Genomic DNA, 27,463 nt, shown 5'->3' with positions numbered 1-27,463 from the left:
TCATATATCAAAATTTAACAAATTAATCAACGGGGAGATTTAAACGTAGTCTTCCCAAAAGGTACTCAAACATATGCAAATATAAGAATTTTTTTACAGGTATTTCAATAATGAAATATCATTTGATTAGTAATGATTTAAATTATTGAAATTGCTATTTAAAAGGACAAAGTAAATATGACATAAACGGAAAATAATTCAGTAGGTTTAATTTATAATAACCCGTTGAATATGTAAATATAAGAAACACCTTTAGGATTACAAAGACACCCACAATGTCTTTTGTGAATAATGTAGATAAGAGCCTTGACGATTCTATAGTAAACACATGCTAAAAGCAATTTTTACAAATTAATACAATTACTTCTTAGTCATGATGAGACTAAAATTGAATATTTTGTTTTGAAACTCACAAAACGAATTCAAATCGGTCTTTCTATTTTATCAGATTCAGTAGAGAAGGTTATATTAATCACGCGATACTCTTCCAACAGAAAACACATTGACTGTACTCTAAATGTTGTTCGTTCACATTTGAACTATTTTGTCGTTGTTGATGCCTCTGTACTTATTATTTTTTTTCTTATTTTCTTCCTTTTAGAAGAGACTCATTCAATATAAAAATAAGGAGATGTGGTATGATTTTCAATGAGACAATTCGCCTTTTCAGAAACTATATTAAAGAACTATGGGTAATATCATTGTTCGTACACCAAAATGAAAATAAGGTTAAGTCATTATCGAATTTCCATTGTTTAGAACGTTTTAAACCAACCACAATGTTTTGGTGTACGCTTTTGAAAATATCACCCAGAATGCATTATATTCTGAAACGGCGAATTATCCACTAAATACCAAAGGAAGAGGATGTAAACAACTATATGTCACCGTGAGGTCTTCAACAATGAGCAAATCCGACACCGTAAAGTCAGCTTTAAAAGGTCCTAGTATGACAAGATGTGAAACAATTAAAAGAGGAAAACCAACGACCAAAGCCATATGATTCTATAATTGTTTAATACATTTGGAAGAGACCCAACCAACATATTTGCAGTTGTTATTTCTGTTGCTGTTGTTTTAAGAATTTGCACTGACTACAGACAGGAACATAATAGTCTCGAACAGAAAAATGAAAAGTTTAGTACTTCCGGTGTCTAGGTTTTCTTAATCGTCTGAAATTACTCTTAATGAAGAGGTTTAAAACATACCACAAGTAAAACTACTAATTGGTCGTTTCGAAATCTAAAGGACTATGGGTAATTTTATTGTTCGTACCCAAAAATGAAAATAACGTCACGGCATTGGTTGAATTTCCATTGTTTATGACGTTTCTAACCAATCACAATGTTTTGGTGTACGCTTCTGAAAATATTACCCAGAATGCATTAAATTCTGAAACGGCGAATTGAAGGTACTCCAATCTATTATACTAAGAATACGTGACTGATAAAAACACAAAACACCGTCTTAATGTGAAGACTACTTATTTTTGATTATCCTCAATAACAGGTTGCAGCATGAACTAGTACTGAGCTGATGATACCCGGACTAATAATCCACAAGCAGAGGTATCGTCTGAATCTGCTGTACCAAAAGCCGGTAATAAGATGTGAGTTTAAAAACTTGTAAAGTACGAAAGTGTTTAAAGATAGAAATTTTCGATATCTAGAGGTAATTATGATTATACCACATGCATTCTTCTTTTGATTAAATAGCTGAGAGAAAAAAATGATCAGCAAAAGCTTTTGTTCTTAATATCCAGTTTGTGTTTATATTATTACCTTCTTTAATTATGTTTTGTTTATAGAATGTAGCTTTTTATATATCTTTGTTATGCAACTTCAGTAGAAAGATGCGTTCGACTAATTTCTTCAACATGAGATGCACTTCAGTATATAATGATACTTTAGCAAAGGCAATATGTCACAAAACACTGACTAAGATAACAAACATTTTCCCAAAGCAAACAAAAGATCTTTGTAGCCTTTTTTTCATTGCATGTAACACAAAAGTCTTTCCCTACCGCACAAGTCGAGTATACACATCATATTGAAATTAAAGTATTATGGACAAAATTATTAATTAGATAAAGTATCAATTACATTTATGTTATATAGTTTATTCGACTAATTTCAAAGAGATTTAATTAAAGCATTTATACTAATACCATTGGTTCTTTTAGATGGCATAACCAGTGGCGGGTCAAGGTAATGAGGAAAGGATTGTCGTAATTTTCCAAAACGGAAAAAAAAAAATAAACAACTACATCACACAATGTAGGAAACATTTGTGTACAAGAGTGAAAATAAGTTTCCTCGAAAAAAAGCATGCGTATAGCAACAGATGAAAATGAATAGTCAATCTGCAAAAAATCTTCTGCCCCCTACCCGCAGAACTTCAAATGGTCGTCCCCTAGCAGTCTCAACGACAACATCCCAAAGCAAACATTAATAGATCACCTACCTTTACGGTTTTAGGGGAGAATGATTGTAGGGTTGATGTACATCCCTCTTTGAGCAATTAAAAAAAAGTTGATATTCAAATACATATATCGAGCCATTTTGTGAAAAAGTACGTGTCAGGATTACATACATGCTGTATACATTACAGTCGATTCCAAAGGAATGTCGTGCGTATAGTTTTCAGCTAGTAACTTATTGTCCTTGGTTGCTATGAGAGTGTCGACCAAATATAATAAAATGTTCAAACATGCTAAAACCATTAGTAACTTTGTGGTGTAATATACCACATCAATTACGATTTCTGTCTTAAAAACTTAGGTTATTGTGAACTTGACCTAAAGACAATAAATTTCAAGATTCACAAAATAAAACTCTTACTTTTCTAATTATCGGCCGCTGTGCATTGTTTTTGTTGTTGTTGTATATCAGCTTAAATTTTTATTAAATTGTACTATAAACTTCATCTTCAACTGTGTTTTAAATAGTTAGAACCAAGTTAGATCACTACAAATACATAGTAATGGAGACGAATGTGCAAACACCCTAATACCGGTACTGCAGATGCAATAGGTAACACGGATCAAATTCTGCTGTGCACGGTTACAAAATCCATTGTATTGCATTGGAAATTGGGACATCAGACAAAATCTACTTTACTTGATAGGAAAAACAACTGATTTTGATGACATTTGGGAACTTTTGTCCTATTGTATCTGCTGTAGTTACAGTCGGTAATAGAGGTGTGGTGCCCTTCCAATGATAATTTATCTACTTAAAAAAATGCATCAGAAGATTGTACTGTGAAAATTATCTGAACATGACACCAATACATTTTTAACATACACGTGTACTGTTTAGGCATTTAAAAGAAAAATAATCAGTACATCTGTTTAAACATCCAAAATAAATTAGTGGATTTTAAATCGGATGAAGTAGGTTCAAAATACTATAATAATAGTCCATATTTTGCACAGTATAGGTATTATATGTCTGTACAAAGTTACAAACATTTCATTATATTTGCATAGCAAATGAATAGTACTTATTACTTATTACTTCAAACCTCTCAGTGATTTTAATTGAAACGTTTCGTTTTTCAATTTTGTAACTAAAAACCTGAACTTTAATTCTTTTAATTTTAAATCTACATAAATCAACATTTGTTCATGCTACAGCCTGACTAGGTACAAGTCTGAGCGACCAAATTGAAAAAAAAAACAACTGTTAAAGGCTCCTTTATTACACGCCTAGCACAAGCCAGTCCGAAAAAAAAATTTTACAAGTCTGTCACGTTATGCCAATACTTCCCCAAACCAACCTTTCAAAACGGTGTTTCGTCCTGAATATGCATGTAATAATTGCCACTGGACGTTAAGCGAACAACGATCACTCAATCAAAAAGTTGATAAAGCTTGTTCGTTTCTTTAAGTCCAAGCTTGATCACCAAACCCTCGCCACCCTCCACCGCAAACATCTAATAAACATATAGAACTAGAGTTATCAGTAAATAATTTCACAGAATCTGCAATATGGTTAGTGTGACGTCCATTTTCTCTGAACAAGTATACATTTTTGTTTAGGGGCCATCTAAAACCCGCCACCGGGTGCGGGATTTGCTCGCTGTGTTGAAGACCCATTGTGGCCTTGAGCTGTTGTCTGCTCCTTGGTCGAGTTGTTGTCTCTTTGACACATTCCCCGTTTCCATTCTCAATTTTACTTAAACAGTATACAGGATATAAATCAAATGTACTGTCCTTATTCAATAAACTCATCATAGATACCAGGATTGAAATTTTGTACGTCAGACGCGTTTCAATAAAGGGAAAACCATATGAATGAACAGGAGAGTTTGGAATTATTTTATGCATAATTAAGAAATAACAGAGTGCCAAATGCATTGTTAGGAAAGAAGAGGTGAACGAGAACATCATGTAAAAAAGCAAAGTAAGGAACTACCATTAAATTTTGAAAAAAAGGTTTGCGTTTTTTTTTTTCATTCGGAATTTTTTTTTCGTACCATGCAAGCGTCAAATTATTAATTATTTTGTCGTGCAAAGCGTGCATATTTTATTATAAACATTACAGTAAAACAGGAAACTTTTAATAAGATTTTTTTTTCTAACTCCCTGAAATCAGAATTTATTTTATTTGGCGGAAAACTATAACCCCCATTTCCCTCTCAGTGTTTAATGCACGTTCTCTAAGATGCTGTCTAGGCTTGGACCGATAACGTTTTAAATGAGAGTATGGGTGGGTATAGTTCTATAGGTGACACCGGTTAAGGGGGTTAGAGTTCGTCGATTTGTATTTGATATCAAAGAAAAATCCGATGAAATGAGTGGGTGTCCAATTATCTTAACCTCTCTTCTTGAAATTTTATCAATGAAGTCAACCATCGGAATATTTGCCATCATTGCTCACAAAACACTTATTTGTGTACCTTTTGAACCAAAGTATTATGTATATATATATATATATATATACAGTCTCTTATCCAGTGCTCTGGAAATAGGGCTCTGGTGTTGAGCAGCTAACCAACATCTGTACTAAAAGTCAAGTACATGAAATTTTATCATAAAAGCTTTTCTAACAATGCAATACATAATATTAAAGTTAATAATTAACAAGATTAAGATATGAAGTTAAAGTTTTTTTTCAACTAGAAAACGAACGATACTGGATAAAGATGCAATGGATGGTCGTGTTTACTAATAAAGAGATTTGTCGTAGAACGTGATTCCCAGTACAGATATAGTTATCACATTGGACGAGTGCCACATGTGGGATAGGATATATTAAGCCTTCCGGAGCACCTAGGATCACCAGAGATTTTTGGTAGGGTTTGTGTTGCTCAGTCTTTAATTTCATATGTATAGTGTGTTTTACACTGTTGTTTTTCGTTTATTTTTTTCTATGATTGTATCGGTCTCGCTTCCACTTAAGATTTCTGATAATCCCTTTGGTATATTTTCCACCCCTTTTTTTAATTTTTTTTTTAATCCAAGTTAAATGTCAGATTGTATAACTACATGATATATATGACTTGTACGCAACTAATTTCAAATCGATTGTACAGCAATAAAAAACCTTTTTTTGGCTAGGAAAATTGTATGACTTTCTTAACAATAAAATAGATCAATATCAAGAAATTAAGTTAGTTGGAATATGATTGCGTTGTTTTTATCGTTCACATATCTTCAATTTTATTTTGAACATTAAAGTACCATCGAAAGGGTTAATTTCAAGTCATCATTCGACTTACTATTATAAAAATTTTCCTTTTTTAAAAATCTTTTGAGTATTGTTTAATATTTCTAGGGGTTTATTTTCCAACAATGTTAACAATAAAAAAAGACGAACCTTGTTTTTGGTATCAAAACTCCTTTGCAGTGGTCATCTCGAACTCAGCATTTGCATTTTATAGAAATGCAAAAGAATAAAAACCCTAAGGCTTTCTGTCGTCCATTTTTGTCTCTTTCGGATTTATATAATTACACCATATTCGATTTGGCTATTACAAAGAGCTATTCTATAGCTTTATATTCAGAACAATACCTAGAAGGTACTTTTAGAAACAATTCCCCTTAACAAAAAGACAGTATTAGTTTTGTGTCAATATTTGTTTATCTAAGCGAAGTTTAAATTAATGTATTTGTAAATGAAAAGGTAAAAACTGTATTGATACATTTTAGTGGTCGATTATTCCATTTGCTCTCTAATTTGAACCTTCAAGAAAATAACTGAAGTAACATCAAGGACAATTGTGTTTGTAGGCTTGAGTTAAATTCAAATGTTCAATTCTCAAATCTTAATTGACTAGGTTGTCCGTTTTCCTACCGAAGGTCGGTGGTTCTCTCCGGGCACTCCGCCTTCCTCCGCCAATAACAACACAGACAACAGTGCTGAGAGTGGCGTTAAACACCAATCTATCATTGAAAACTTATATGTTGACCTCTAGATATTGTATTTTTGTTTTATCAATTCGTTTTGGTTTCGGCCTTATTGACGTATATTCTATATCTTATTTGATCCATGAAAAGATACTGCAAAGTTTGAAAAATAGAACCCTTCATTATTGCATTCTCTGTTAACTGTTTGGAAAACAGATCTTTTCTCATGTTGTTCTTTCATTTATTAAGACATGTTATCTAATTTCCACATTTCCTAAGCATCTGCATATATATGTAAGTAGCATTGATAAATTATTCTTTTTTTTTTTTTTTTTGCTGAACCAAATTTAAAATCTTCTTAAACATCGCGATAACACATGTACACATTCGTCAAAACAAAGTTTTACGCAAATTGGTTAAATTTAGCATCTAAAGCAATTGATACTTTCAATCAAAACTATTTTAAAATTTATTCGTAGTAATTAGTTGCTGAAGTATATACTCCGTAGCGTGATATCAGTTTAGGGGATAGATAAGATAAAAACAAAAGTACCTTTTCTTGGCAGCAAAATGATTAGTGATTATCTTGAAATATTGATATTTAACAGAAATTTAATGTTTCTGTATAATTTTCTTAATATAAAATTAAGATGATGTGATATGATTGCCAATTAGACAACTATCTACCAGAGTTCAAATGACGTTGATATAAGGATTTATAAGTCACCTTATGGCCTTCAACAATGAAAAAAAAACAAACCAAAACATACCGTAAAGTAAGCTCATTTTATGTGTTTTGGATTGGAATATAGGATAATACTGTTATAATGCCTTTACATTAGTAGTTGACCGAATCTGCTCATACATGTACATTAATGCGTCACTCCATAAAACAATATTCCGTAAACACTATTGACTATTCATCTCGGGAACATTGCATTTTAACAAAATAAAGTTAATAGCTTATATTTCGTTTTTATTTTTAAAAAACCATGAATATTTGACCACCATTGTGAATATGGTTCGGATATCTTTATATACCTCAATTCATTTGTACTAATTTTCAACGTATATACGATTAATTACCATTTTAGAGTACACGTGTTTTTAGAATAACCTTCATTAGATATGCTAAGATAATCGACATATTTCAACTATTGTTTGATTTATATATAATAAATAACACTTAAATGAGGGTCGGGATTGATGGACGTGAGATCTTCTTTTCTCTATTCTTTAATTTTAAAGAATATTTTACTCTATTCTATAATTTTTTGTCCATTTTCCCCTATTCTTTATTTTTTGTCCGTTATTCTCCATTCTGTATATTTTATTATCCCATTATTCTCTACTCATTCTCCTTTTATATCTTATTGATCTGAATTATGTAAACTCCGTTACGACCCTCTTACATTCTATTTAATCAGGTTATTTGCAACATTACGATTTTCTTTAAAATGTACAAATACAAATATTTGAGTGCTATTGTTTCAAGTCATTTGTCGTCTTTAAGGAATAAGTAAACATGATATAAAACCCATTTTTAAAGTTTCCAATGGTTAGTTAACCTCATTTTAAGTCCATAAACATAATGAGTTTATTATGGCATGATTTTAGCGGTTCAATAGAGTTGTGCAAAGAGCAGTGATTAAGAACTATTATCTATTTCGATCCAAAACACATATTATTGATTTTTTCACACAGGTCTTACGTCTGAATATTTACCTTTAGAACTAATGACAAAAGCAACATTATATATACAAGTAATTTTGTAAAGCTTTCAAACATTCCAAACAAATATTGGCCTACATGTAGAGAAATAAACATGCATTGATATTTCTCAAATCTGAGTTATTTGGTATGATAAGTATACATTCTTTATGATTATTATGTAAACGTTACAATGGGGTGTTTGCACATGTGCATGTATAAACAACGTTTTTGTGAGGTTTGAAATCCTCAATATTTATGTCAGATAAATCTAACAAAACGTTATAGAGCGCACACATTCGTAAACCACGTTTCCACATTAACAAACATTTTATTTTGCTATGAGAAATCCTCAAATCCATTTCTATCAAAACATGAAATAGTAGTTGCACATGAACTAGTAAAGAAAGATTCTTTGAAAGTTTCATTGAAATACTGTCTCTATTTTAGAGAAGCTTTAGATACAAAGTATAATGAAATAATGGCTCAAGAGACAACTATAAAGGCTCTGTGTTGAAGGCCGTACTTTGACATATAATTGTTTACTTTTTACACATTGTGACTTGGATGAAGAGTTGTCTCATTGGCACTCATACCACATCTTCTTTTTTCTATATACGCCAAACTTACATCGGGGATATAAAAACAGGTGAAGAAGAACTGAACCCTGCTAACGTTAAATATTGAGGAAAACACAGCAATCATTACTATAATCTGGTATGATCTACATGTATGTTCACGTTAATGTGTCCTCAGATATTTATCTAATTATTTTCTCCAAAATTTAAGACGTCGCTTTTAAATTTTCCAAATCATATTCCATATGTTTTAATATGTCGTATTATCATTACATACAATAGTTTCTTCATAATTGAACCTGAAAACCATTTGAAATAAAACCTTTAAATGTATATCACAATACTGATTAACTTTTTGTCATAAATAATACTTTAATAACTGGATTGTAAGAATATACGATATGTAAATATTTATTTTATCGAGATGGGATCAAATAAAACAAGTGGGTATTTATAATCTGTTTTTATCCTACTTGACTACATGTGTTTTATGTGTGTGATTCACCTAAAAAATGATCTTCTATATTATGATAAATCTTAATTTCTTTCTTAATACATGTTTAAGTTAGTAGAATATAGAAGGTTTTGAAATAGCCATAATATTTTGTCTTGACTTCAGCATATATAATTTCTTTAGATCACTGCAAAATAGAATAAAATAAGATGTGGTATGATTGCCTATGAGACACTAGAGCACTTTCAACACCTGCTAAAGATTCTTGTTTCATTCTTGTGCTTCAACGCTTTAAATCATTTCTGCTGCTTTCGTGTACTACATGTACTTGTTCCTGATTGTTCCCAAATAAGAAATGATAAACCAGATTTTTAATGTGCTACTTTACAAGGTAGCAGTACGCGTGAAGACGCGTCACCCTACATGGACATATTTTTTCTGACTTTGAACTGACCATTAATGCTTTTACTCCATATTGCCGCGATATCATCAGCAAAGAAGCAGTAAATCCAAATTTTCTAGTCATTGGTTTGACCTAGTAAGAAATCGAACCCCTGACCCCTCGTTCGAGTCGAGCACGCTTCCACGTCTTAAGAAACCAATGCTGGGGGTTAAAAGTAACTTAATGCATTTTTATGTAATATCCATACATTTTGCAAGTTCTGACTATCCAAATTTTGGATATAAAATAGTGATGAACAATCAACACTGAATGAAGACTTACCGAGGAATAGATATGTGATTCATTTACTATTGTTTTGTTTTAACCTCATACGAATGTGTCACTAATATTGATGTTTTCTGTTCATATAAGTTTTATGCCAAAAAAAAAAAAAGAACATAATTGTTTGAATTTGTTTCCATAATTGTACCCCAAATTTTGACATGTTTACTCATTATATCTGTGTGTTTTGCTCACACATTGTGGTCAATATAATGGAATTCTATGCGACTGCCAAGTGAGAGGTTTAGCTACATGTAGCTATAAAACCAGGGTTAATCCACCATTTTCTGTATAAGGAAATGCCTGTACCATGTCAGGAACATGACAGTTGTTTTCCATTCGTTTGATGTGTTTGAGCTTTTGATTGTATCATTTGATGAGGGTCTTTCCGTTTTGAATTTTCCTTGGAGTTCGGTATTTTTGTTATTTTACTTTTGTTCCCATCAATATGTCTTGCATTGTATAACAGCTTACAACAAATGCTTCCTATACTATATGTGTGTTCAGAGCACCGTTAATGTTTTGTTTCTTTCATCTCATATAAAAAAAAACTTATGCAATCATTAGGTCATGATAATTACGAGAATGCTTGCTGACAGACTTCAGGTTGTACAATCAGATTGAACTCTCATGCAAATATGAAGTCAATGCAGTGGCAGAGAAGATGTTTTATAGTGTGGGGATGGGATAGGACATATTCCAATATACAAACTGGAGTTTTAAAAAAGTCTCTAGATCATAAAAGACCATTTAAGGTTTTTCAAAGTTTCTTTACTTTACAAGTAGTCAGCAATCACCCCTAATTGTTCGCTTTCGACGCCTATGAGGTAATATAAATTTTAACCGCTCTGGTCTATATTTTATTTAATTTGATGATCTTTCTCATTTATACACATGTTTACCTCTTTTAACTAATTTTCGTGTCTAAGTTTTGATATTTCAATCTCATCTTCGGTCCTACAATACAAGAATCTATCAATCCTTTGACATACTATTTAATTGAGATCACTCAAGGTTAATTGAATTGTAACATGACCCTATGTCAACTTATGATATAATTAAAAGATGGTATCAGTAGAATTAATTAGGTAAGTTATACAGTTTTTGTGCAGTATGGTATAAATAGTTAACAAAAAGTTTGTTTTTTGTATTTGAATTTCAGACATGTCTTCTTAAAGATTTAACCCCCATCGATAAGTAAAGACTTCATTTACAGATGTCCGTTTTATGTTACAAATGTTTAATGCATTGTTTGTTTTGTTGTAAATTTTTAGAGACAGACATAATCTTTCAATCAGTTTAATTGAAGTCTGGAGCTGGCATGTCAGTTAACTGCTAGTAGTCCTTTGTTATTTATGTATTATTGTCATTTTGTTTATTTTCTTTGGTTATATCTTTTGACATCAGACTCGGACTTCTCTTGAACTGAATTTTAATGTGCGTATTGTTATGCGTTTACTTTTCTACATTGGCTAGAGGTATAGGGGGAGGGTTGAGATCTCATCAACATGTTTAACCCCGCCGCATTTTTGCGCCTGTCCCAAGTCAGGAGCCTCTAGCCTTTGTTAGTCTTGTATTATTTTTAATTTTAGTTTCTTGTGTACAATTTGGAGTTTAGTATGGCGTTCATTATCACTGAACTGGTGTATATGTTTGTTTGGGGGCCAGCTGAGGGACGCCTCCGGGTGCGGGAATTTCTCGCTGCATTGAAGACCTGTTGGTGACCTTCTGCTGTTGTCTGTTCTATGGTCGGGTTGTTGTCTCTTTGACACATTCCCCATTTCCATTCTCAATTTTAGACATTAATGTGCTTACAAAGAATAAAATTGATATACGCAAAAGAGCACGGAACTACCATAAACGGGAACAGAAAGCTATTGTATCAAAAAAAATTGTCCACCTAAATTCTTCCACGTTAGTCCTCGATTATTCTTTTAGTTTACAATGCGAATATGGATAGTCAAGGAAGTCAATTAAGTCTCCCCTATATTGTAATGGTGTTAATACAGTTAAGTTTTTAACATAATGTACATTTAAGATGAAATGAAATAAGACACAGTTACCCCCTTTTAAAACCCTTCATATACATATAGGGCAATGGATAGGACACCAATCCGTATGAAAAGCCCAGAATCACCTATAGGGTCTACGTATGCAACTAACACGAAATACAATCCTAAATAATATAAGAGGGTCTAGATAGAGTTTATAGAATAAAGAATAATGGGCTAAAAATAAAGAATAGAGAAAAAATAACCTAGAAATAAAAGAAAACAGAAATGATCCCCCCGAACGCAAACCCTCATGTATCGATCATGATTATGTGAATATGATTGTACTGGTATCTGCCCTCATTAACTTATAGATTATGGTATTTTAATTTCAGAATCTTCATGAACCTTGATATTATACAGTTTTTCTCTTTTGTAAAGAACTGGGCAGAGCGATACAGATATACGAATATATAAACAAAAAATATGTAGACAACAATTTAACAACACGGAGTAGCAACAACTAGACACGTCATTACAAGAAGACAAGACCACGTGTAAACGACAGCCAACAGCGAGAAAAGGGCATATGCTGAACGAAAAATGCAAAACAACGAAAATCACGCGTGAACTGAATGTAAAGTGCAACATACCATTGCATTATTACCGAATACTTTATCCTTAAGAATCTAACAATAATATTAAAGATTCAAAAAATGTTAATTTAGTGTTGTACGAATAATCATCGCCAACTGAAATTACGTAACTGCCTTTAGTTTAGACATCAACCAATTGAAAACAAATTAATACATTTATTTGTTTATGAAATATGAAATACTTGTAAATCAAATCAGACATAAACATTCCTTTGCCAATTCTTTTCGTAATTTAATAGCCATAAGTCAATAAAACTTAAAATAATGTTGTAATTAATAGAAAGTCTGAACGGTGTTTTAGTGGACTTAGGTTTAGTACTTCTGTAAAATATATCTTACAGTTTTATGTCTAATATTTGTTATTGTTTTCCACATGTTGATATTTGTATAATGTTTATCAATATATTATACTTCAACAAAATATCAAGACATAATTGATTCTGTCAAATGATAGTCATTTGAAAACATTAATATAAGTATACAGATTTGCTTGCGATATGTATGCTGTGTTCAAGGACCCGGCATTTTCTATTGAATGCACTCTGAAATGGTTATGAATATATAACATCAAAATTTTCCATGAACTCAATTTTAATTTCAAAATGGTTCATCAATAGAAATATCTAACCGGCACATATAGTTACACAGTAAAGTGCTTTCTCCCAACAAATTTTATTTTGATTAGACCTTCTTTGAACTAATCAAAATAAGGGGGCTTCTCAAAATCTGATAATTCACCTGTCACAAGTCCGGAAGTTCGCAGTTTTTAACATTTGGTGATGATGGCAGATTTTATTTCTAAAGTCGTTTGTTCAGTTTATTGACATCTTTAAAGGCTTGGAGCGATCAAAAGATTTGGTAACAGCAGAAACCTTACCGCCAAAGAAGAAGAAGATGATTGATTGTTGGTCGCTTAACGTCCATTTGTAAATATGTCATGCATGTTCAGGACAAGAACATATTTACAATAAATAAAATAGGTAGGTCATCAATAGAGGCCGTCAGTGCAGAAGGTCGGGAAAATTTGGACTGCCACTAGAAAATGAGGGTATATTGGATAGGTACAGACATTTTGCCTTGAAACAGGTCACATACGAACCCCTCAAAGAGTTGTTGAAGGGTTCTAAACGTGTAGAGAGCACTCTTCACACGAGGCATTGGATTTAACGTCCCCATTCTGACCGGATGTGGCTGTGTGCTTGTAAATCCCTCAGGCAAACGGACGTCCCATTTTGTCAAGGGTTTTACTGCCGGTCGGACGAGGACCAAAGTGACCAAATTTCTATTCACCAGTCACCCTTTGGGGAAGAACTTGGAAGATATATTATTGATTCTAATGAGTCGTTTTAGAAGGATGCCATGAAAATAATTATTAGAGAACTACATGCAGTCCAAAAAAACATTTGAAGCCTCGTTAATGACGCACTCGCTAAGATATGTACCTGCCTGAATATTTTGAGAATTTGTAGTTAATGAGGGTTCAGATACTTAATTGACAGACTCTGTACAAGAAGACATTTATGTTTTTGAAGTAACTAATGATCTGAAGACATAGCATTATGTAATATAACTTCCAGAAATATCTTACAATTGTTTCTTGAAACAAAAACATGAATATCTTTTCAAATGAAAATGGTAAATGTTAAAATATGAAAATAACACTGTATGAGTTTTGTACGTCAGAAGCGCTTTTCTGAGTTTACCTTGAGCTCAAACCAAATCATTTGAAAGGTCAAGGTTGTATGAATACTGAAATACTCGAGGAGTTATATTACCTAAGGCCAATTTTGCCTTAGCGAGATGAAACCTTTTTTTCTTAAATATTTCTAAATATTAACAAAGAATTCAAGACAGGTATGTTATAAATGATTCAGTAACGAAGAACTGACTACTGAGCTGATAATACTCTAGGAGACTAGCAGTTAACCAGTATCGACCCAGAGAAATAACGAAGAACTGACTACTGAGCTGATAATACTCTAGGAGACTAGCAGTTAACCAGTATCGACCCAGAGAACTAACGAAGAACTGACTACTGAGCTGATAATACTCCAGGAGACTAGCAGTTAACCAGTAGAGGTATCGACCTAGAGAAATAACGAAGAACTGACTACTGAGCTGATAATACTCTAGGAGACTAGCAGTTAACCAGTAGAGGTATCGACCCAGAGAAATAACGAAGAACTGACTACTGAGCTGATAATACTCCAGGAGACTAGCAGTTAACCAGTAGAGGTATCGACCCAGAGAAATAACGAAGAACTGACTACTGAGCTGATAATACTCTAGGAGACTAGCAGTTAACCAGTATCGACCCAGAGAAATAATGAAGAACTGACTACTGAGCTGATAATACTCTAGGAGACTAGCAGTTAACCAGTAGAGGTATCGACCCAGAGAAATAACGAAGAACTGACTACTGAGCTGATAATACTCTAGGAGACTAGCAGTTAACCTGTAGAGGTATCGACCCAGAGAAATAACGAAGAACTGACTACTGAGCTGATAATACTCTAGGAGACTAGCAGTTAACCTGTAGAGGTATCGACCCAGAGAAATAACGAAGAACTGACTACTGAGCTTATAATACTCTAGGAGACTAGCAGTTAACCAGTAGAGGTATCGATCCAGAGAAATAACGAAGAACTGACTACTGAGCTGATAATACTCCAGGAGACTAGCAGTTAACCAGTAGAGGTATCGACCCAGAGAACATTGTGAAATTGAACGAATGGATTGTTAATACACATTTATATTAAATCAATTGATTGCTAGTTGCCTACTTAATGTTCAGTGACAAATATTTCATGCATATTCACACTAGAATAAGATTAACAATTAATAAAGCTGGTACAGCAACTGTGACCGATTCTAAGCTCTATACAGAACTGGTAGAATAATCTGTTATCATCGTCTTACCTTCGTAAAGTTCAGCAGAAATTACATTGACATAATGGACGTTATAAAAATCCATGGAAAGTGCTTAGAATTACATACGTTTTTCTTGTTTCCTTAACTAAGTACCCTAAACACATTTCTTTTTTTTTTTACTAGCAGATATGTTATTTCAAAAATAAAATAGAGCATTATGTTATTTACAATCAATTCAATTCAATGTTTTATTAAAGTCTCATCTCTCAAACAAGTACAATTAATATTTATACATTATAAAACAATACTAAATAAAATGAGAGCCATTCTATACAGAATTATAAGAGACTATTAAAATGCATAGATATAATACACTAAACAATATGAAATAAAATATTATTTACAATATATAAAATTTCTACGCCTTTTTAAAATCAAATAACAGATTTTGGCACACACACGTATCATATTCACATCTGCGAATAAAAACACTAACTTTTGGTTATCATCTAAAGTATTAAAATTTTCATTAAAAGTTTCAGCAACATAAAATAAATGGTTTCTAAAATCGTCATAAAGAGGACATCTTAATAAAACATGCGCTCCATCTTCAACAAAACCGTCACATATATGGCACACTCTGTTTTCTAAAACAATATTTTCATATCTCCCTGTTTCAATCCTTAGGGGAGCAACACCACACCTAAATTTGGCGAAAGCACTTCTGTGACTGAAGGGTAAAGCTATTTTGCAGTATTCCTCCGGTTCAAAATTTTCTTGTTTAGTCATTAAAGGTAAATTAGAAATTCATAATTCAATAAAAATGTTCCTTATCTTATATCTTGCTATATCAATAATTTTGAAGGGTTGGACATCTTTGATTTTACAATTTGATCAAAGTAAAGAGTTTTCCAACAGTTTAGTTTTCCACGCAGTTTATTATTTTTTAGGTCGAATTTTATACTGTTTCGTCGTATGGTTGCGGAAATTAACAAATGTGTAAATATTTTCATTATTAGAAAATCAAGATCCTTAAGAGAAGGATATATTTGTATTCTATATCAATGAAGTTCATTGACCCGTGTCCATTAAAAACAGACATCTACTTTAGAGAACATCTGATATGATCGTTATTTATATTTCCTCCCTACTGATCCCATCAAACAATTAGATATCATTAACAATATCATAGATCTTCAATGACCTTGAAATCGTATTATTAAAACATCAAAAGTGAATGGAGCGATTAAAAACAGTAGGAACAGCTCGATTTGTTATCAATTTGCAAATACTGCAGACACCAGACTTAAGAGTTAGCATTTCAAACATTCTTTACTTCATAGCCGATCTTGTCAGATCATTCACTATCGAGTCGTTATCAGATCATTCAGACAGAGTTATTATCGAGTCGATGTCAGACCATTCAATAATTATCAATCGATGTCAGATCATTCGATAACTAATGAGGTTGATGTCAGATCACTCAATAGCTATCAAGTCGGTGTCCGATCATAAATATCCAGTCAATATCAGATCATTCAATAACTATCGAGTCGATGTCAGATCGTTCAATTGTTATTAAGTCGGTGTCAGATCATTTCATAAATATCCAGTCGATATCAGATCATTCAATAACTATCGAGTCGATGTCAGATCATTCAATAACTATCAAGTCGGTGTCAGATCATTTAATAAATATCTAGTCGATATCAGATCATTCAATACTATCGAGTCGAGGTCAGATCATTTAATAAATATCCATTCGATATCAGATCATTCATTAACTATCGAGTCGATGTCAGATCATTCAATAGCTATCAAGTCGGTGTCCGATCATAAATATCCAGTCGATATCAGATCATTCAATAGCAATCGAGTCGATGTCAGATCGTTCAATGGTATTAAGTCGGTGTCAGATCATTTCATAAATATCCAACCGATATCAGATCATTCAATAACTATCGAGTCGATGTCAGATCATTCAATAACTATCAAGTCGGTGTCAGATCATTTAATAAATATCTAGTCGATTTCAGATCATTCAATAACTATCGGATCGAGGTCAGATCATTTAATAAATATCCACTGTCGATATCAGATCATTCATTAACTATCGAGTCGATGTCAGATCATTCAATAGCTATCAAGTCGATGATGGAGCATTCAATAACTATCGAGTCGATGTAAGATCATTCAATAACTATCGAGTCGATATTAGATATTTCAAAAACTATCGAGTCGAATTCACGTGCAATATCAGTCAATCAAATATGGTATGTTAACCTTCGTCTTTTTAAATTTACCCTCGGAACGAGCATTTACGAATGATGTTAGAATTTAACCACGTAATGAATTTGCAATGGTATGTTTTGACGCGGTGTAGTTACACAGTTATTGTTTCCTTTTCTCTCTCTTTTTCTTTCTACTTTTAAGTCATTTGGTCTCTGGTGAAGTGTTGTCTCGTTGGCAATCATATCATTACTTCTTATTATTACATTGAGACCATTTATTGTCTTTAGTTCAGTTTCATTGGAATAATGTCCTTGATTGAGAATTAGGTAAATGATAGCGCAATACAAAATGTGTCAAGGTTCTTTCATTGTGTGTATGCATACATCACCTACATTTTGTATTCAGCACTTGTTTAAATGTAAGCGCTAAAAGCCTCAGAGCAGAAACATCCGCATGAAACAGCTATAACCTCATCAATATGTAATTACAGAGAAGAGACGAGAAATACGAAACAGACGTTTTCTATCATATCTTCTGAATTGTTCAAAAAGGTCAAGCTGATTTCAACATCTTGTTTTAATGTTCGCCTTACGTCAGTGCTGTAATGAGACGATATAATGATTTACCCTGCATGAATATATACAATATTCGTACAGTGTAGAAACATGTAAAAATTATTTCGCGAGCTTAAGAAACAGAGAAAAGGGCGAGATTGGCCGAGCTTTCCGACTGCTTTCGTAGCAAGTACAAATAAATTCTATATTTTCTTACACTGTATACGAATATTGTTTTTATCGATGCGTCAATATATTCGATAAAACATTCATATCTACTGTAGAAACATTAATTTTCGTGGGGTTAAAATTTCGTGGTTTGGTTCTATATAAGATTTCTTGGGGATTTAATTTCGTGGTTTCCAGTATTTGGAAGTGATCTTATATTTAGGTAAAATTTTCGAGGGGGTTTTAATTTCGTGGCTATATTCTTTCCACGAAATAAACGAAATTAAATCCTCCACGAAAATTTAGTATATACAATAAAAATACCAATATAAGATCAAGAGAAATCCGAACCAAAATAACTACACATCGTAATAGTATAGTATAGTATCTCACTCGATGCGTCAATATATTCTGTGAACCATTCAATTACTATAGAAATGCTAATATAAAACAAAAAGAAAACCAAAATAAAAATAACACACCGTAATAGCACAATATCGCATAGAAATACCAATATAAAACCAAGAGAATTCCGGAACAAATTGACTACATATAGCAACAGTACAATATATCATTCGATGCATCAATATTTGGGATGAAACATTTAAAACTATAGAAAAACCAATATAAAACAAAGAGAAATCTAAACAAAAACATCACATATCAACAGTACACTATATCAACACATGCGTCTAAAAGAACAATTGATTTGCCGTTTTTGTTTTGGTGCATACTGCAATGAACCTGACGTTAAAAATAAACACAAAATAGCGTGAAACAATTACGAGATAGCAAGCCATAGAGCAAAAGGTGAGAACGCTGATTTTTAATGACCCGTAGTTAGCAGGTACTTGTGATAGTTATGGATTCTACAGATATACTGTCTGGCCAATTCGAGATTCAAAAATTGTGAGCTGGAAATAACTGCTTTATAACAAATTGTACCAAAAAAAAATATATTTATTGAATCGTCGATTCCAAAACATTCTAAAATATACTCGTTTCATGCATTTGGACGCTTACATAACAAATATAAAATACAAAAATGAAATAAGAAAACAATTGCAAGCTCAAAACGCTCAAGTTGTAATGGTGTTTAGTGGAAGATATCCCAAAATTTTCAGAAAAAATAGACGAAGATGAATACCCAGCATTTTTTTATGTCTAGAAAGAATGAAGACTGACACATAGTTCTTTAATTAATTGGACGATTTAAAGAAAGGTTTCAAATACTGTTATTTTTATCTGACTCCCATTGTTTGTTTAATTTCAACAGTTGCGCCATTTTATTGAAGTTTAAAAGTATTTGATCATACATTAACAGGTCAGGAAAAATTAATACTCATTTGATAAATAACGCTTTTAAATGACCGTTGCCTATAGAAAAGTATGAAAAATAATACATATAAGTAGCAGGTCAACCATTACTTAAAATATATACTATATAAACAGTTAGGCCTAATAACATTTCTTCTTCGATTTTTCTCTTACAATGTACATATAATTTAGGTTCTATCTTTAAACAAAAGCATAGATAGCTGAAAATGTAATGTATAAGACGAAAAGGGAACACAAAAGTAATAACTCAATCCAATTAACTCTGTTTGCAACAAAGACTACATAACAGAAAGTCAACAAAAATCTTGATCAAGTACATGCATGTAAATGATAACAGTAAGTCAATAAAAATATTGATTTGAATAAAGTATAATGTGTGCATTGAAGTTTTTCTGCATATATAAAAACGCAGTTTTACGTCACAGCGTGATGGTTGTATGACGATGTACTATGAATTCAAATTACATCCATAGAATAAACAACACACAAAACAGGTGATAAGTGTTGTGTTCAGAGTTAGTTCAAATTTGATATTTTTTAATCTTTTTTCAATAGATGACATACAATTTTATCATAAAATAAATATACTTCATTTTTTATTGAAGCAATATATTTGAACATTACATACGCGTAAAATGTCAATAGATGTACCAGATATGCGGGGTATAAAATTTTAACTATAGATACGCCAATCTAACAGCAACCCATCGACATAAATATCCAACAGATTTCTAGAGTTTAGCATTTATATATTAGTGTTTTCAAAAATAGGTATGTGTCTTAATGATATTAGGCATATTATTAAGACACATACCTATTTTTGACTCACAAAGAGTCTATAGAATAACTGCGAGTAAATGAAAGAATTTTCCAAATATCTGATATCAAATTTAAATTATATGTAAAACGACCTGTTAAGTGAAAAATGTATTCTATAATTTTAAAGACATCTTATTATGGGTATCTTTGCTCGTGAACACATGTTTTATGCATAGCAACAATTCAGCAAAAAATAATATATTTGAAAAAAAACTATTTTACCCTTCTTCAATTAATTCAAATTTCTAAAGTTTGTTTTATTGATGCATAACTTATTGTTATCGGAAATAAAAATATGTTTGAAAACATCACACCGAAAGATGCAAACCAGTTACAATTTAATTATAGTTAATAATATTAAGATAAACAAAAATCCTTCACGTGCATTTTATAAATTCCACTGTCGTCTGCAACTGGAAGTCGTTATAGGTTTTATACGCGTGCCGCCACGCGCTCAGACGATAAACGATGTAATAAAACAGTTCTTTTGAAGAGCTTATGTGCAACTGAAAAAATATGAATCACTCAGCTCAAGTAATGATCCACACATGTCGAAAGTTGTAAAAATTAATGTGCAGATGACAGGGTTGCGAAGGTTTGAATTTCGACAAGGTGCACGTGGTTTGATCAAAGAATTGTTGAAATAAGATTCATTATGATGCGTTGGCTTATAGAATTAATATGATAATGAACTTAAAGATTGTTTTTGTAACAAATTGAAGCTAAACGCGAGTTAATTCTTATGTTCTTTGATGTTTTAAAAAGCTGCTGTAACTTGCAATTATAAAGTAAATGCATTCATAGATTAGAAATGACATATTACATCATAGTATCACATCTTATGTCTCGTGTTACCGCACGACTAATTGATTTTGAAGATAATTTTTCATGGACGGAATATTACTTCCCCTTGAACTGTTGCTATGCCGGCATATTTATTTTTCACCTGATGGGAGGCCGGCATATTTATTTTATGCATCGATCATCGACAATCCAAAATTTATTTTCGATTTGGTACACAATTACGTATTGCATTTTGTCCCCCTTTTTTCTTTCTTGAAATGAAGATTCTTTCCATGAAGGTTTTCTTTGCATTATGTCCAGTGGCAATTATTTCAAGAATACTCTGCCCGAAAAACACATGAGGTTTATATTAAGGTGGAGTCTACCGAGACGAAGGTGAAAGATGTCTCTTTGAAAGAAAGTATGCTTGATATGTCTACAAATTTACCTAGATTGGGATTTATAAAAGAATAAACTATAGTCTATCGAATTAAAAAGAAACAAAACCTTTCAACGTTGTATAAGCCCTTTTAATTGATTGTTGGTTGCTTAACGTCCAGTGGCAAATATTTCATGCATGTTCAGGACGAAAAAAAAACCTTTTAAAAGGTTCAAATAAATGTATTGTTAGATACAACAACGATAACTCTATCACTGATAGAACTTGTTTATTTGCAGTAAATTGAAATAGAAGAACTTTTACTCTTTATTTTTGTAGCCTATGACAGGAAGAAGTTAATGCAGTAAATAGGAGAAAGCTAGAAAGAGCTGCATTAACCCCCAGTGTTGTAGGCAAAACATTTCGGCAGCACCTCCTATCTCAACCTCTCTTTGAAAATATGGGGATTTAAAACAAGATACTACACATTAGTTTTGCCAAGATATGATGAGTTGTTGAATGGACATTCATACTGCACTCTATTATAACTAGCCCGAAGTTACTATATTTATTACTACGTTGAGTTAGTGTTGCAAGATTTTCCAATTTCCTTCCATTTTAACTTTTGAGAAGGATGTACCAAAATCTCTTCATTTTGGTTAGAATGATAGAAAATTACGGAGTTAGCTCCCCTTAATTGTTAATTTCTAGTATTTCAACCACATTATATCTTGAATTACCAGAACAGGAAAAGGAAACGAATGTTATATTCGTGCACTGTTATACATTTTGACATAAATTAATGTCAACTGGAGTGGGTTTTTGTTTGTCATGTTTTCACCACTGCCTGATTCTTAGGCAGATTGGCACTTCAAAAATATCATAGAGAAAAAAATTGTTACTTTTTTTCTCCTTCAATAAAAGGATATACATTTACTTGTCTTCATTGATGTTTTGATTTATGTAAACAGGTGTACACAAAAATAAGCTAATTAGTGATGAAAGTAGCCATTTTAACCGAAGGTATACAAATACAAACTATAGGTATCGATAATAGATAAATCGACTATGGTTTAAGCAAATATATTTAGGAAAAATTGTATAAATTTTGAATTTATTCCGGAGTGTATTTAACAGAACGTTTCAATATATACACATGTACGGGGTAAATAAACATGAAAATCAAAATGTACCTAAAAGATTTTCTTTTAACGGAATATGCGTCCGACATTTTCATTAAATGCAGATTTGTACTTTACATATTTCTTAAAATAGTATACAAACAACTTTTATGAAAAGAAACAAATTTAAACGCTACTGTTTCTGTCTCAATTTCTCTCAGCTTTTATTTAAATCCGGGTTTGGGTCAAAGAGATTGACGATTAGATTTCATTGCGAAATAATTCAGTGACATGAGTGTACAATTCAAACAAAGACATGTGGTTATTTACTAAGAAACATATTTGTACAAGATACTTGGAAAAGCAAAAATAAATCTTTTCATATATATGAAACGAATAACCTCTGTTAAGGACATATAACCTACTGGAGATAAAATAAACCGACTTAATAAATAAAACAACCGGAGCGAAATAGGAAGGCAAATACAAAAAAAAAAAAATACAATACAATTTTTATAAAATCAGGCGGTGAATGCCACGTACAGCTTTTTTTTTAGGATTTGGCAATCATAAAGCAACCTTATTTAGAAAATCATAAAAAAACTATCAAACTACGTCAGAATATGTGCTAAATATGAATATCTAACTCGAGAGTATCAATGAGTATTGACGCTTTCTGAATAAAACGGATCCTTTCTCATTTTAAATTAGAGATCCAGTCGCTGATGTTAATGGTATGTGCATTACACTTTAGATTTTCACATGAATATTCAAAACTGCATGTATAAACACACATAAAAAAGAAACATTCCTTCCTCAAACACTTAACAAACACACCAATCATTGTCTGTGCTGTATAGAGTACGTGTTTTCATGTTTGCAATTGATTATATAAATAAATGCACACATGCATGCAAATCGAATATCACAAGTTAATTCAAGACGATGTTATTATTTGAGATAGGACACGTTTGCCAAAACTTAAGAACCCATGTAAACATAAGAAGTACTTCGATTGATCTCATTTCAGACATGTTGTGATCTTTATCTTCCATATAAGCCATATAAACAATCGTTCAATGTCAGGTATACAATAGACTGCATAATCGAAAAATGCACTGCTTATTTTAAAACACATTTGCCTTCTGTCTACATTCTAAACTCTCCAATCTTTGATCTTGTCTTTTGTTCTTATTTTTTCAAAACCTTAAATATTACTTGAGGTACATTTTGTATAACCGTTTTTGATTCCCAGTAATTATGGGTAAGGTCCATAGGGGTGCCCGAGGTCAAAGAAAAAAAAAAGAATCTCTGTCAACGGCTTTATCACGACACGCGCATGTAAATTAGCGGCCAACTTCACTGTCATTCTAGCACTTTGAACTTGTCTTACACGTGCGCTGACAAGATATTATAATCTATGTACACGTGTTATTGTCAAGCATGATTTCGTTAATTTAATGATTACCATATGGTTCAGCCATTGCAGGTAGGGCAATATGTGGAGTCTATTAATTAAACTGGAATTCGATTGTATTTAAAGCTTCGCCCAAACTATGAACACAAGCCTTAGTGTAGTATTCAGCCGAGAACCAGGTTTGCCTTTTAATCAGTGTGTTGAGCATAAAAACAAAATAACAACTAACTGGTAACAGAGAAGACTGGGATACAGGACAAAAGGTCTAAAATGCGGGAACCTGGACACATTCTAAGAGAAAGTTACTACCAATGATGAGGAAGAGAAACATGACTCCAATTATCAAGTACAATGTTGAGACGTATTGTATTACTGCATCTATGCACTGACAAGCTACTAGTATATTGTTTGTACCTATTCCAGTGATCTAGCAGATAATTGAAATTTGTTTTATTTTGTTAACATTTTCCATCTTGTATGTATACATATTACAGAATACAGAATATTTATTGTTCCAATTTAGGGCCCATTTATACACGATGATATATAACAAAAAAAATATGCTTTTTTGTCTCTTTGCTTTTATTCCACCAAGCTGTGGTCTTGTCGGACCTAATGCGACCAATTATTTTTATCGTCCCATGATTCTTCTTATTTTCCTAGACTTTGATTTGCGTCGTATGGGACTGAGGGAAAGAATAATAAGTAAAATAGGATATAATTATATTTTTGACATTTTTTATCGGTAAAGCCCCTGTTACAGGCAGCTGTTTTAATGTAATGACTTCAGGTTTTATTTTATATATATATTAGAAACAAGGTACATCGACATCGCACATCTTAATCATGGATCTAAGTCTGAGATATAGATTTATATTCTGTATACAGTTGTGATGTTTATTTTGTTTCCCTATAATATCTTGTCATAATCTCACAACTTTTGCACGAATCAGCACAGCAAAACAGTATGATGTTTATACAATCTGAAATTTTGAATTCTTTATTACACAATCTTAGGTAGATATACCAGATGTTCTATGATAGATCATGAAACAATGAATGAATGTATTTCTATAAATATGTGACGTGCCGGAGGTTAGAAGAGGTTATTCTATGACATGCAATTGGATGAGTCGTGTATTGGTTGCACTTAGCGAATTGGGTTCTTCAAAAACTGAGGAATGTAGGAACAAGATACAAATAATCTGCCATTTTGCAGTTTTTTTTTTAAATTTTCAAAACACCAAGTTCATTATTAAGATAATGTATATATTTGATAGATATAAGAAGATGTGGTATGAGTGCCAATGAGACAACTCTCCATCCAAGTCACAATTTATAAAAGTAAACCATTATAGGTCAAAGTACGGCCTTCAACACGAAGCCTTGGCTCACACCGAACAGCAAGGTATCAAAAAACATGTTTAAATTGATAATTGATTCGACAGATTTCAAGATTTTAATTTTTCAAGAATCAGTAAAACCCCGTCTATCTTCTTCTCCCCTCCTTATGAAAAAGTAAGTAAGAGTATACAATTGTTGTCTCCTCTCATAAAGTAGGAAATGAGAAAAGACGTGGAAGGTACTAAAAGGATAATCAAAACTCGTTAGTCGAAGCGGGATCATCACAATCATGACAAAAAACCAAAAACGACAGAAGACGAACAACAAAACACCACTTAGAAAACAAAAACTGAAACAAATAAGAAAGCTCGTGTGATGTAAGCCATTTAATTTACATTACACGTGCAGGATATTTTTCAAACGCACACACACAATCTCGTACTCACTTTCTCTCTTAAACATTTTAATTAACATGGTTAAGTTTCAACGAGTACATTCTTTTTTTAATATAAAACTGAAAAGGACGTGTGATATTTGTTTATCTTATTTCTAACGATTTCTTTTTAGTTTGTTTCCAAAAATACATCTTCGTCAATGCGTCTTTTCTCTTGTAGTAAAACTGTATAGGTGTTCAATAAGGGGATAAATAAACAGGACAAAAATCAATTCCGTAATACTGTTTATAGAAGTCACTTAATAGATGTTTTTCTTTAAAATATGAACAAAATATTTTTCAATAAATAACAGAAGCAAAATTCGACTAGACTGTGGCGTGATCAATATCGAATATTGTTAATTTATTTTATATATTAGTAATTCATTTTCACGCGTTATAGGGTTTTTCATGTGCAGTACATTTTACATTTTTTAATATCATTATAAATGCGTTTCTTAGTATGTTTTTTAAAATACATATTCAGTATCATTTTCCACTGCCAGTCTTCTGAAATTATTTAATATTTTACCTTACTTTTGTGAACTAAAAAAAAATAGGTGCTTTATATTCGTTCTTTTCCAGTTAGTATGATATAAGTGATAACACATTTAAACTACACGTTAAATATTGCAATGTAATTGTATATGTGTTGTTATACAGTAATAAAACTGCGTGAAAGAGTCCATTGTTAGTAAGATTTAAAAAAAAAAAAATTAAATACAACACACATAAGTTAAAACACTTCTATATATGCAAAGTACTTGCCAGTCAAAAATGGTCATATTACTGCCCGTCTCTACACACAGGCCGTTCCCCATTTTGGCAGTTAGAGTATTATCACTAAGCTAAGTCCTTAAAACGAAAAAATATAAAAAAAACTCAATCCATTTCTAACTTTTACTTCACTGTTTGTTTTATGTATATAAGAATTCTCTAAACATAATTCTCCCGCCAGATGGCACTACTGCTTCATGGATGATTGAGCTATGTGTATTGCAATAGTTTTTTTGTCTTGAGGGAATTCCTTTTGTTCAGGATCATTGATCATCAAAACAGGAATTGGCACGCATCAGAAAAGAATTAGACATTATAGTTAATATATTTAAGATATTAAATGATTGTAGTTGAATAGTTTTCTTTATGAACGTTTATATGCCGAATCTTATTTATTCTTTGTTCTGATTTAAATGGCGTTTATCTTATTTAATATCTGTGTATACATACATCAAAATTTGATATGCAGAAAAAAATATAAGGTCAAATTTAGATTATAAATTCTTTTATCTGAAGAAGATGATTGAGACGAATTTTTAATATTTGATTATCTGCATTGATAATCAATTTAAAGATTACTCAATATATATATATTTTTTGTATCTATTCTTCACTAATTTTATATTGCCCAACATAAAGTGTAAACAAAACAATACTTCAAGTTTGTCATTTAAGATAAAGGGGAAATATCCGCCTAAAACCAACCACACCCTGGAAATAGATAAGCACAAAACGAAACAAAAAATCCAGCAGAAATAAAGA

General features: G+C 31.9%; 1 protein-coding gene across 1 annotated transcript in view; it reads right to left on the bottom strand.

Annotated features, from left to right (window-relative positions):
- LOC127717704 (innexin unc-9-like) overlaps positions 1–26,908 on the bottom strand; it is a 49,680-nt gene extending 22,772 nt beyond the window's left edge. The window contains exon 1 of the mRNA XM_052223465.1: positions 26,693–26,908. Coding sequence (XP_052079425.1) covers positions 26,693–26,745 — 53 coding nt within the window. The 5' untranslated portion in view covers positions 26,746–26,908. The remainder of the gene's footprint in view (positions 1–26,692) is intronic.
- Between the last annotated feature and the right edge of the window lie 555 nt (positions 26,909–27,463).

This window comes from Mytilus californianus, unplaced genomic scaffold (genome assembly GCF_021869535.1).
Source record: "Mytilus californianus isolate M0D057914Y unplaced genomic scaffold, xbMytCali1.0.p SCAF_10, whole genome shotgun sequence".
NCBI classification, from domain to species: Eukaryota; Metazoa; Mollusca; class Bivalvia; order Mytilida; family Mytilidae; genus Mytilus; species Mytilus californianus.
This window is presented reverse-complemented; position numbering and strand designations above follow the sequence as displayed.